General features: G+C 36.1%; 1 protein-coding gene across 1 annotated transcript in view; it reads right to left on the reverse strand.

The window, feature by feature from the left end:
• Positions 1–491: 491 nt before the first annotated feature.
• OSBPL6 (oxysterol binding protein like 6) overlaps positions 492–13,151 on the reverse strand; it is a 51,952-nt gene continuing 39,292 nt past the window's right edge. The window contains exons 15-24 of the mRNA XM_013960633.2: positions 11,078–11,165; positions 10,589–10,842; positions 9,236–9,373; positions 8,786–8,849; positions 8,069–8,147; positions 6,637–6,781; positions 5,530–5,674; positions 4,400–4,526; positions 3,709–3,831; positions 492–2,961 (exon numbers count right to left, since the gene is read on the reverse strand). Of these exons, the coding sequence (XP_013816087.1) occupies positions 2,853–2,961; positions 3,709–3,831; positions 4,400–4,526; positions 5,530–5,674; positions 6,637–6,781; positions 8,069–8,147; positions 8,786–8,849; positions 9,236–9,373; positions 10,589–10,842; positions 11,078–11,165 (1,272 nt within the window). The 3' untranslated portion in view covers positions 492–2,852. The remainder of the gene's footprint in view (positions 2,962–3,708; positions 3,832–4,399; positions 4,527–5,529; positions 5,675–6,636; positions 6,782–8,068; positions 8,148–8,785; positions 8,850–9,235; positions 9,374–10,588; positions 10,843–11,077; positions 11,166–13,151) is intronic.

The raw sequence follows: 13,151 nt of genomic DNA on the forward strand, positions 1-13,151 counted from the left end.
AGGTGCTCTTTCAAAGTTGTTCAAAAATTACAGTTTGGCTAGAAGCCCCCAGACCTGTCTTCTGTTAAGAAAAATGTGTCAGAAAATATGCCATTATGTCCCCGCAGGTGGCAGGAAAAAAATTAATAGAAGATTTTGCACAGAATCCAGAGAATTCTGTACTAAAAGAAAATGCTTTATGGTATATTTGTTAGTACATTTAGAATTCTGACAAAGAAAAATACCATTTTGTGATGCATTGTTTTGTATTTCTTCTAGTTATTAATTCACTAATTTAACATTCAGTAAATTTAAAGAGCGCCTTCAATAGCAAGATTTATCATACCACAGATTTTTTTAATTCTAAAAATGTTAATGCTATTCTTCTTTAAATGAGTATCAGATAAACAGTTGTAAAAAATAATTAAATCAGTGATAGCATCTTTAGGTTCACCAAGTTTCAGTTTGCACTGCAAAGAATGGCATTCACAAACCACTAGCAGAACACTGTAAAACTTAATACCTTATCTCTGTATTTAAATTAAGATCCAACTTTCAAAAAAATTGAGGACATGCAGCTTCTGGCTCTCAAATGTACACTCAGTCATGCACAAATAACACTTTTTAATGGCACGGTGAACCCACACAGAGGGACTGGAACATGAGGGGCGCAAATGTTTAATAATGATATATGTAAGGAAATGGATAGAATAATTAATTGCCATTTTGCACACAATGTGTAGATTTGATTCATAGTGTAATGCCACTGAAGTAAGTAGGATGAAGTTAACCTAATATGATTAAAAAACCAAAATTGATATATTTTCATTTTCTTATAATAACCACTGAAGAACTCTAAAAGAAATCAGATTTGGTTCAACTAGAAAAGAGAATGAGATTTTTTTTGAATAATTCAAGATTTTCTCTGGAACAAATCCTGTTAATCTGCATAAAGTTTTTATATCAAGTATTCATAAGCAATATTTAGTATTCAAAATTCTCTAAGTTCTACCCAATATTTTCTTTAGGCTTTCATATTTTTCCTTATAACTGTGGGGAGAAAGTGGAATTCATTGGTAGCTAGTCGCTCTCCTATACAAGCAAGGGGGAGAACTAAATGCATATAAAATAATCACAGTAATCTTAGCTCTGTAAGGACCTGACTCTGCAAAATGAACAGGCATGCAGAGAGCTGGGTATGTGTGGTACTCCACTGAGAATTGTTCAAGCAGCTCTCCTGGCAGGATCAGACATCTATCTGAATTTTTATTTTATTTTATTTAGTCTCAGTATTAGAATATATCTTAAACAGAAAAATTTAAGTGCACTACGTATGCTATGTACATGAAAGACAGTATATATGTAAGAAATCTAGCCCGTCATCAGTACCTGAATGTATAATATATGCATAAATGGACAACTGAATCATACCATGTGAAATGCATTTTTTTCCTAATAAAACTACTTTTTTTTCTTTTAGTAAAATCTGCCCTCCTACTGTTTAGTGCTTCAGAGATTATCAGATAGAAAGTGCCAGGCCTCCTCCCTTACATATTAATTGAGGCATAGCAACACATAAGAGACTTGATTCTGAATCAAAAAATATAGAATCACTTTATGAAAAAAATGTAAAATATACTTTTGCATAAACGCTATTTTGGCAACACAAGAAGAAGTTGTTAGCTACAAAGCATGGGAGCCTCTGCTCTACTCTCACATATAAATTTAGACAAGAAAAGTGGACGAGGAGAAAACAGAGCCAGTAAAGTATATGGTCTGTGTGGCAGAAATTATTAGTTGTGTTCACAGTACTATCCAGCTTCTGGAGAGAAGCCAGAGACTTTCCTATGAAATGTTTCTGTGCTTTTAACACTGTTGCAAAGCTTCAGGGAATTCTAATTGTATAAACAGGGGGAAATGAGATATGCTGTGAAGCTATGTCAGATCAGTGTGTAAATGATGATCACATCTCAGCCTCAGTCATTTAGAATATGAACTTTCTGACTAGCAATTCAAATGCATTTATCAAAATTGTCTCAAATTTAACCAGTTAGTAGTTTCTTTTCAGTCTGATTATACAGTCAGCTTCCCAAAGCTAAAGCAGGTACAGTAGATCTCCTTCCTCTGAAATACAGTTAGATGCTTGGCTGTCTTTTGATTTTAAATAATACAGGTTCTCCAATATTTATACAATAAAATCCTAGTGCTTTAAAAATCTGCCCTCCACACAAGCCCAAGCATACACATTTTAAAATGACTTACTATACTTCTTCATATTTTGTTTAAGGCATGAACAATGGCATATGACCGGGAACAGCTTCCAGAAAAGCATGTCTTATGTCTTTTTGACAAAGGTCAGTCCAAGCACATCACACCAAAGGACTAACCTAAAGCCAGAAATGACAGTGTTGTAACCCAAGAGCTTTTAACAAAAATAGTTGAAACAAAATGGATTTTTTCCATTTTTTCTTCCTTTTTTTTTTTTTCATTTAAATTACATTACTCTTAATGTCTGTTTAAAGCACCGGTTGCAGTTTTCCATTTAACACCTCTTCCAAGTGACTTTGGATAATTCTTTTGCTTCTTTTGTTCTGAATTTTCAGTGTATGAAACTTTAGAAGGTTTTTATTTGTTTCTTTTTCTCTCTTTTCTTTCTTTTTTTTTTTAATGGCTGCTGCAAAATTAAAAAGATCCAGAAGTGGTCAGGGGCCTGGTCTAATGCACTTTCAAAAGTCCTTTATAAAGATGAATATAAATGTAAATGATAGATTTTTCCGTAGACCCACAAACCACGCTTAGCTATAAGAAACATATTGTGCATAGTTATTTTTTTCTTCAGAGTGTGATATGTTTACTAGATCTACATTGTCAGTTTACCAGAGTATGGGAATTTCTACTTTACTAAAGCCAGGATCCTTTCGCAGTTCCCAGTAGGTGTCATTGGTAACCCAGGCTTCTCTTTGATTAGCATCCATAACTTTCCTGCAGGAAAAGACAAACAAAAAAAATCCCCAAACAAACAAACAAAAAAACCCCAAAACCAAAAACACACAAAAAAACAAAAAAGAACCAAAAAAACAAAAAAGAGAGAGAGAGAGAAAGAAGTTCTGACCTTAGATCTCTGCACTTTTACAGTATGAAATCAAATTCCTTGCCTCTGATCTAAGCCCAACACAGAATCTGATTTCATATTTTAAAGGACACAAGAACAGTCAGGGGTTTAAAAATAAATATCAATCCCTGGCTTCTGTCTTAAATGAAAGATCTAGAAAGTAGCCAAACTTGCAAACCTACTGTCTGAGCTGTGTAAGCAGGTCCTACAGCCACATGAAGCCATTTTGGCCTTAACAGATTCTGGTTTTGTTTAGTGGATCACCCAAAAGATCTGGCTTGCAGAATACAAGCCTTTTACCATTTATACTGTTTGTCTCCTCTGCACTTTGCTCATCTTCCACCAAAGAACTGCATCAAGCACTTTGAATGTTTTCACTTTTCACTCTTGGTTCCCCACACTAACATCAGGCTACTGATTAACATCGTATCTTTGATGACTAGGTATTAAATATATATATATATATGTATATACACACACACACTTATGCACAAAAATTGCCATTTTCCAGGCTTTCATGTCTGAACAGACTACACTGGTGGTAATTCATGTAGTACTTTGTCCAGGTGCTCTAGAGAAAACAAATAGAGACTTATTACTGAAATGAAAAGACTCACTTAAAAAATTTAGGTACATATTCGATGCTGTTTTCTTCCATGTATCGCCTCCGACTTCTCTGGAGCTCCTCTATTCTTTGTTTTTCTGTTGCTGCTGCTTCTACATTTCCTTCTTCCAGAAGCCTGTATGAATAACAGCAGGTCCTATAGTGATCATACAGTGCCTAGAGCAACTGATTTTCTAGCACCAGTCATCACAAAAGACAAGCAGAAGCCATGCCTGTTCTTCGTGTTGTACCTACTTTAAGATCTAGTCCTGCCTTTTCAAAATAAGAAATCAGTCACAGGAATAACCAACATTTGCCTCCCCAGTTACATGACCCACAGCCTACAGCACACACTTCCTTTAGCTACTTCAACACATCACCAACGGTATTATGAATGAGTATAACAAGGGAATTAACGCTGCTTCCATTCAGAGCATGTTTGTCATGAGGAGTTCTGTCTCTGCTAAAAAATTTCCTATTCTATATGTAGCTCTACTATACCAACAGAACGTTTTCTACGCTCCTTTTTCTCAATTGGATAAAACAGAAATTGGACTACAGTACTGAAGACCTTCTCTTCCAGTAGAATCTTCTGATTCAAAACTTAGTTCAGACTGTAGTGAAGACTTCAAAAAAAATTCAATACTCAGCCAAACCAAGCCTTAAAACCATCAGATACTAAAAGTATAAATGAGCATTCTTGCCTTTGATCTGGCCTGAATCGTGCATCTGTTGTAGGAAGAAGATCTTTCAGCACAGGATCTAATTCATTGAGCTCAATAGCAAACCTTGTGAAGCCATAATAACGTTCATAATTGGTTGGCATGGAGCCTGTATGAATACATATGAGAAAGAAAAATGCTTTTTAAACTATTACTCTAAATATGCAACAAAGCCTCATATATTTATTAAATTATAACAGCAAAACACATTAATATATTTTACTTTTCTCATGTACAATTAAAAAGCATCAAAAAGCTATTCTCTAGGTGGAACAACTTTCACTAAATATTAATTTCAACTACTTTTCTGCAGAGGTTGTAATTACATGCTAATAGATTTAAAACTTTTATGATCTTTCTTCCTTTTTAAATAAAAATTACTGTTTTCAAGATTTTTGAGTTAAACATACTTTTCTCTTCCCAGAAAAGTGCACTTATAAAATGTCTGTATAAAAGCTAACCTTAGCTGATCTTTAATGCCAATTTTGGAACATATGCTCACTCACAGACTGATTCTGCACTGTCCTGAACCTTTAGCCCTAGTTTCAGTCAGAGCAGAGCAGGTGCAAAATGTTACCAACAATGGCAATTCCTGGATAATCACTGTGCATGCATGCAAGATACTACAGATACAAATCAATAGTAAATCAAACCTAAGGTCTCTAAGTTAGCAATAAGGAAGCTGACTTCAGCTCCTGAAGTCACCAGAGGTTCATCATCTCTGAAGACCAATCCATTGGGTTAATAAAATATTAACACAACAAACTCGATCAACCAGCACCTCCTTTCTGTTGAATACAACTGAGTTACCCTCTGTGAAAAGAAAGTCATGCCTGGACATCCAACTATTTTCTTAATTTTGTTTTCATAATGTCCCCAAGCCCCCAGTATATTTGACCAGGAGTCAGACTGAGATGTAGAAGACTATGCCCTGTAGGAATGTTTCCATTTACCATTATCATAAACTCATGTAAATTCTTGTTTGTCTGTCTAGCCAGGTACTTTCCCAGTAGTATTTTGTATATTTAAAATGACAGCTAATACAGCTTTACATAGTTTAGAGTCACACTAAGGTGGCTGCCATAGTTTAGCATTTATTACAAGCTTCTTACCTGGCCTCCATATACATTTGGCTGAAGGTGCAACCCCACAATAAAGGCCTTCATGCCACTTTCCAAAAAGGCGATGTACCACCTTCCCTTCTTGATCCATCACAACACCCTGGACCTCATTTACATTTGAATTCCAGTAGTTTACCTGCAAATTTAACAAAGCAAAGAATTACTAGTTCACTCCTTCACACTGTGCATTATACTTCCCCACTGTGCCATACACACACTGTGCATAACTTAGTTTGTGTCACTAACTGAGCATATTGTTGCTTCACCCAAATCCCACATAATTCAGCAGTAAAAACACTTTGAAAGTTGCAGGATCAGAGCCAGCTAAATCTCTTCTTCCTGTATGAGAAAATACTGACTATGCCTGTACATGTAAGGGAATTCTTTGATGGTTCTGCACAGTGAGGACTTTCAGCCAGTACTACTTGGTATTTGTTTTCTGTTTCTCTTCTCTGTTGTGCTTTTCTTAGACACATCTATTTGTTACACCTTCACCTACTGAACCGGTTGCCCATTTTCAGAACATCCATCAAGTCACGACTTTCAGATATCCAACAATGCACCACTGCTAACATTGCAATGGTACTGATACATTTTGTGGCAAAATGAAGAAAAAGTTATTTTTAGGGAAAATAATCAATACTAACAGAGCTATACAGTGATCTGTTTTTATATGTAGTCCTTGTCTAAATATTAAAATAATGAAGAAAAGCAGCATTATTGAATCTAAAGCGATAAAAAATTCAGGGCCAAATTCTAATGAAAGTTGAAATAGTATGCACAGAAGTCCATGCAGTGACTTCACATTCTCACTGTGATACCAAAGCAGAAATTTTGATATTTTATTTTAACCTAAAAACAACAAAAATATTCAGAAATATAACACATTGATATCAAATGGACTGGTTCAATGGAATAGACACACTACTTATGACAGCACTCTCAACTGACAATTTGCATAGGGATTTGTTGTTTGTTAAAAACAGTGTTGATAAGACAAAATAGGGAATGTGAATTTCACGAATACTGAAGGAACAGCTAAAAGTAAAACTGTGCAGTTTTATGAACATATTGTAAGTATCAGAATATATAAGTTACCTTGACAAATGTGAGTTTACAAATACAAACACTGCTTTTTGTGTTTCTGATAGTTATCTCTCCATAATGTTCTATCCACCTCCTTCCACTAAGGATATTATGTATGCAGGTAGTGACTTTGTTCCAGACATAGTAATCTCCATACCTAAGAACAGATCAACAAGTAATTGGCAATGTAAATTAATCATGATCATCATTGACAAAAAAAGTAAAACATAGCTCCATTAGCATATATACAAGACCATATTCCTGAAAAACTTTGAAACAATAGCTTATTTTATTAAAAGCATAGCTTCTGGGCACATCACTAATCCTCTGCAGAGAAGCTCACTCCATTGCAGAGAGCTAAAGAATGCTGCTAAGAGCCACAAAAGCAAGACGCTGTGAACCACTGAAGCCCTGCAGGGAATATTCATTGTCCTCAGAGCATTAACTGCTTTGGCCACAATTTCAGTGGGGCTGGACAGAGACCCAAAGATCAACATGTCCTAAAAGCACAGGCTGGATTGAGGCTATAGGTAGACAAAGCAAGTAGAACAAAATACATATGGAAAGGACAGAACAGGAAGGAGGTAAGGAGCCGGAGCTCACTGGGACACCATCCTTTTTCTGTATAACAATGATCCAGAATAAGAGCATCTCCATTGTCAAGCAAGAGAACAGAATGAGGGAATGATACTGCGCAAAGCAAATTCTCCTGCAGAACTGTGGAGTACACATGGAGACAGAAGGCAAAGCTGCTCCTGAGTGCATTTCCCTCAATTTTATGAGATGGATGAAGAGATGAAGCCCCTGAGGATGCTGTACTGTTAAAAGCAGAAAGAAAACTTGGCTGCCATTTATAGTATTTCTGCAGAAATAGTACTGCAAAAGCAGCAGACACATTTAAATATCCTTTCTTTGCATATTCTGAGTTTACACCTTGTTTTATCTGTGGTGAAACTCCTTCCTCTCACTACTCTGGCAATACCTGGAGGAAATGTTTTGGCTTGTCCAGAATGTAAAACATTTTGAAAAATGCCCTTGCATTATTACTGCTGGTTTTTCTGAGGCACCATTAGCAGTACTGAGAGCCCTAGTAAGGTAGCTGGGGACAGTGCTGTATTTCACAGTGGTGTTCTAAACAGTTGATTATTACAGCACACAGAAAGGGTGTTCTCCTCCTAAAACATTTCTCTTCCCCTTGGTCTACCAGTTTCCAGAGAGTCCGTACATTTTTCCTCCAAGAAAACAAATGGATCCTCAGGCTACAGCAATGCCTCAGTAACCCAGCCTGTACTGTCAGGAGAGATGTGAGCTAGGCGCTAACAGTCGCACCAGTACTCTTCACATGATGTCTGTATACACTTCACCCAATCCATTCACAAGGCAGGGTGTATTATTAGATTACAGCAAAGACCAAAAATTAAAAGGAAATAAGACAGTAGCTTACTTTGGAAGAGTTGCATTCAATGTTCCAACTGGCAGAATTTCCATTGATTTCCCCCAGAATTTGTTTTTCCATCTGATATCTGAATACAGTAGTGAAAGACAAAATTGAAAAGACCAAAATCTCTCACTTGCAATCAACTGAAGCATATGAGATGATCTATGACAGACCATCCAGCTTAGAACAGGACAATATAAGCTTGCCATGAAAATAAAAACATATATAATGGAAATTGGCATTAGGTTCCAGAAAAACTAAATAAATTTTAATTTTCTCATAGAAGTTGCCCCATGCTACATCACTGTCAAATCTTGCATGAAAACATTCAGTATAAATTAAATGCATATGCCACTATAGTCAAGGCAAGAAACAGCTGCTTGTTGAACAGTGGGGGAAAAAAACCCCCCACCCACCACCACCACCAAACCCCAAACTGGTTGTGCTTAAGAGAAATAACAATTTGCTTGGTAAAAAGCTTAAGCAGAAAAATATTTATAAACAGACTACAAGTGACAAGGAAAGCTATAATATGTCTGCTCACTCATAAGAATGAAAATGTAGAGTGAAATAATTCAACACATCAGTTTGCAATACGCAACTACAATAATAAATATAAAAATTTTGTGCAAGTTCCAAATGCAAAGATAAATCTGTAAGGACAGACAGAGTTTTTACTTGTTAATTAAATAGTTTTCCTGCTTTTGAATTAAAAAGGTATACCTTGCCAAAATACAAAGTTCTTCGATTCACAGTGACAGGCAGAAATGGGAGGATGGTGGCTAACCTGGAACACAGTTAGGTTGAGTTAAAAGCAATTAATTTTCATTTCTAAGACATTGCAACTGTTACTGCAAGTTAAAAATACCAAATAGCCCATTAAATTTATTAGTTTATGTTACTGGGAAAACTAATGTAACTTAAGATTCCTTTTTTACACTGTGTACTTAAAATGACTTTACTACTGAAGTGATTGCTATAAAAACATAAGCCTTCTAGCATTTAATGAGGTTCACTCATGCTAACAAGCTTTCTTTATCATTAAGAAAAACTACAAAGAAAAAAAAACTTCTTAATGATACAAAGAAAAACTACAAAGAAAAATTAAGGTTACTCTATTGAACAAAGGAACCAAAATCTAAACTGAAGTGTCTATCTAGAAACAGGCTTTACCTGCTCTGAGAAAAATCGAAATCCTTTGTCCTCTCTAATACATTCATAAGTTTCACCAAGCACTGGGTTAAATGGCTTGCTTCCTGCTCTAAAGTATGTAGAGGCATAGCCTGATGCTGCAAAAGCAGCTATGAGAACCTGTTAAAATAGAGACAAGAATGTAAGACAAAGTTGGAGTAATAAATAGCTGGAGATTCTTGCATATATGCCATCATTATATGCTATCATACAATTCATGGTGAAATTTGCATTAATGAAGCATGCCTCAGAGTGAAGCCATATATCCCAGCCAAAACCAGTACAAATTGTATTTCTTCTGTTGATGTCACGTGGTCTTCTTCATGGCTTCTGTCAGTCTCCTCTAATATTTTTCTAAAATAACAATCTTAGAAGATACTGCTGTTCCAGTTTTGATCAGGCTTTTCATGAACAACCTAATACAAAGAAGTGTTTCATCTTCAGTGAGATTCACCTCTCGTCCCTGCTCCTTGCAAATAAATATTATATGACAATTTTTACTGACAAGATTACATACTGTTTTCCTCTGGGATCTCTGTTTTATTCAGTGTTGAACATAAACAGCTCTCACTTAGCATACTCTTAATGCAACGTTACATCAGGATATTCTGTGTGCGCTGCCCATCAGCCACCTTTTATCTACATGCAAAGCCAAATTTAGTAATCTCTGAACCAGGCCCAGGTGGGAAAAATAAGCTGAGTGGTATGCCACTTGCATTCGGATTGCAGCTCCATTTAGTAGAGGTCAGAACAATCAGGAGCAGTGGAAAAAAGTGTCCACTACTTCTGGATGTTTACTTCAGATGATAGCAAAGTCCTGATTTTTCAGGGAACAGAGCAGAAGTGGGTAAAATATGCAAAGCACAGCTACCATTGATGTTTTGGGTATTCAGCACTTCTACCAATTAGTCCCACATGTTTCAGTTTAGGCATACAATTTATGCTTTTAAACTGCCCATTAAAAGTTTGTCTTATATCACCTGCCCAGTGTTGCATGAGATCTCTGTAGCAGATACAGGGTCAGAATCCAGGTTTGCAAGGACGTTCTCAGTTGCACCATGGCTTTTTCTTGCCTACCTATTCAGTCCTAGAGAGCATGATTAGTCTTCACATCAACAAATCATAATTGCAGTACTTGGTTTGAGGAAAAGAAAAGCCCCTCAGCTTTGTTCAGATCAAACCTAACATCTGTAATTATACACAGAACTGATCTAACCCAACAGGGAGGTCTGTTGCTTGTGAACAGGAAGAGTGAGGGAGGATTCCTGCACAGACCTCCAAGCAACAGCTCCTCTTCTAATATACACATAAGAAGTGCTATGCTACATTTATTACCATGCGTTCATAGGGATCATCAGTTTCAGCAGCCTTGTCCAAGAGTTCGCTGTATTCCAGCTCTTCACAGAGATGTTGCAAAGTATTCAGAGGTTCGTTCAGCTCAACTGGCATGGACACTTTGGAAAGATCTTTGCCAATGTTGTTTCTCAAAATATTCCACAGATTGATGTTACTAGTGTCAGGGCTGGGAGCTGGGAGACAAGTTCGTCGTCCGTTCCTGAATGCACCTCCTGTTAGCTCACCATTAAGAACTGGGAAGGGAAAAAACTATTATTGTAAGAAAGCACCAAAAAAAAAAAAAGAGAAAGAGAGAAAGAGAAAGAGAGAGAGAGAAAGAAAGACTTATTCATGGAACCAAATTCACCACCAGAACAAGCAACCCAGTTTCACTGATTTCAGCTTAGTTGGTTTGCGTAGACATGCAGTAAATCTGGTACATGAACAAAACCAACTTAAGTTCCCAAAGTTTAAAACATAACAGTATACTTTGCCGAGAAATGTTGTCTGCAACACTGGTGTTGTCCTCAGATATATTATCACTCACATCACTGATGTAAGATTCATCATCAGAAGCCTAAAATATAAACAAAAGAAATATCAGTAATTCAAATATATACAAAATACTCTGACAAATTAGGTAAAAATAATTACTTGGAAAATAAATATTCAAAGAAATAATTTCTAGCCTATTAGAGCTTTTAACTAAATCAACAGGATGTTTCAATCAACCCATACTGTCAATGCACTAACAATGTCAAGACAAATGCTATGCTCTCTATATGTTTCTGAATTCCTTATTATGAAGTCAAATACAGAGATTAAATTCATCTAAAGTGTGACTTCAAATGAAGTCAGGGATAAACAGAAAGAACAGCAGCATAACACACTGGGGATGGAAGGTGAGAAAGGATGGTCAACAGACTTGGGCTCTTTATATGGAGCCAAACATTAAAATGCAGCCCATGTTTCAGCAAATCTGAGCTCTTCTGAGGTTCCAGGGAAACAATATGAGCAAGTTAAGAGCAGCAGTTCAGTACTCTGGAAGATGAAAGATACTCTTAAATGATTCATATCAAAGAGGATGTCCAAAAAGAATTGCTGGTATCTATAAATACTGTTTAGATTAGATTACTCACCTCTACTAAAGAATATGCTTAAATGTTCTCTGTTTGTAATAATAAAACCCCTAAATTTTTCTTCCCCGTTTCTATAAGATTACTTTTAAATGTTTCTATTTATCCTACAATATTGGGATTTTAAGAGCGTCAACAGAGCACTGGTAAAGAATCCTAAGGGGGAAAAAAATAAATAAAAAGATTTTAAAGCCACATTAGTGCTGTGGTCTACCACAAGACTGCTATTTCTCTAAAAGCAAATAATAGTGTGCCAACATATTGTCTCTTTGACAAGGAGAGCTCATGTGCCAAAGCACTATGGCCAAAGCCAGAGTTCTTCATCTGATGCATGGGGTGGATAGTTATGTTACTGATTCTGACAGGTTATATATGTTAGATAACCCAGAATATAGAGGTAATGATGTATATATGTCAGCATGGAAAAGAAAGAAGTGTCTGTATGGTATAAATAAAATGTAAACTTTGTATAATCACCCGAAAATGGTATAGGCCTTACAACAAGCACTCTGTAGGTAATATTGTGTAGTATTTTGAAAGCAGTATTTCTGAAAAAATATTTTTGTTTAAAAAAAAAAAAAGCTAAAAAGTAGAAAATAAAAATATGGGCTCTCCATAATCTAGCAGGACTGAGGATATTCCCATTTTATTTGCTTGTTTATTTTTGAAAGGATACTTTTACTGTCAACTGCATTCAGCCTTAGACGAAACTCTTAAGTGTTCTGTGTCTCTTCTCAGTATTGCTTCCTTCTCTGTACTGTTAAAGTCAAAGGCTCTTCTGATCTAAAGCTATGACTGAAGCTTAAATTGAAGCTGAGACTGTCAGCTTCAAGTAGACACTCTGAGGTCTTATTTGTCTGCCAATAGGCAACAGCACTCTTCATTTAATATAAATGAATTCAATGCTGCATTTGATTTCCAATTCAAGGCAGCAGCTATGGAAACTACTGCTTTGGGGAGCTCGCTTTCTGAATTGGTCTACAATCTTCAGAAGCCAGCTGAACCAGCAATTTGCAAGAGGAAACTGGATATTCAGAACAAAAAAATCCTACCATTTGTTGCTGAACAATTCACATTGGACAGTGACAATTTAAAAATAGGATGTTGTTCCCTCATGCCAAACCACTGCTTGTTTTTACTTTGTAAGGTTAGGAAAACAAAGCTGGAGAAACTGCAAAGCTATAAAATCTTCTCAGAGCTTTATCAGCCAGCAAGGCAAATAGATCAATGTCCCTAACGAAGGTGGATGCAAACTATAATAGTAAGTGTTCTGGAGACAATAATCACGTTATTTGGAAAGGTAAGTGATTTAGTTCAGCAATTCTGTAAACAGCTCTCTTAAATGGCTATAATTAATCATGAATGATTATCCAAGCCTCCAATGAGGGAACCTGAAAAAAAAATATATAGTGTGAACAATAGAAAAA

Source organism: Apteryx mantelli, chromosome 6 (genome assembly GCF_036417845.1).
Source record: "Apteryx mantelli isolate bAptMan1 chromosome 6, bAptMan1.hap1, whole genome shotgun sequence".
Classification (NCBI taxonomy): domain Eukaryota; kingdom Metazoa; phylum Chordata; class Aves; order Apterygiformes; family Apterygidae; genus Apteryx; species Apteryx mantelli.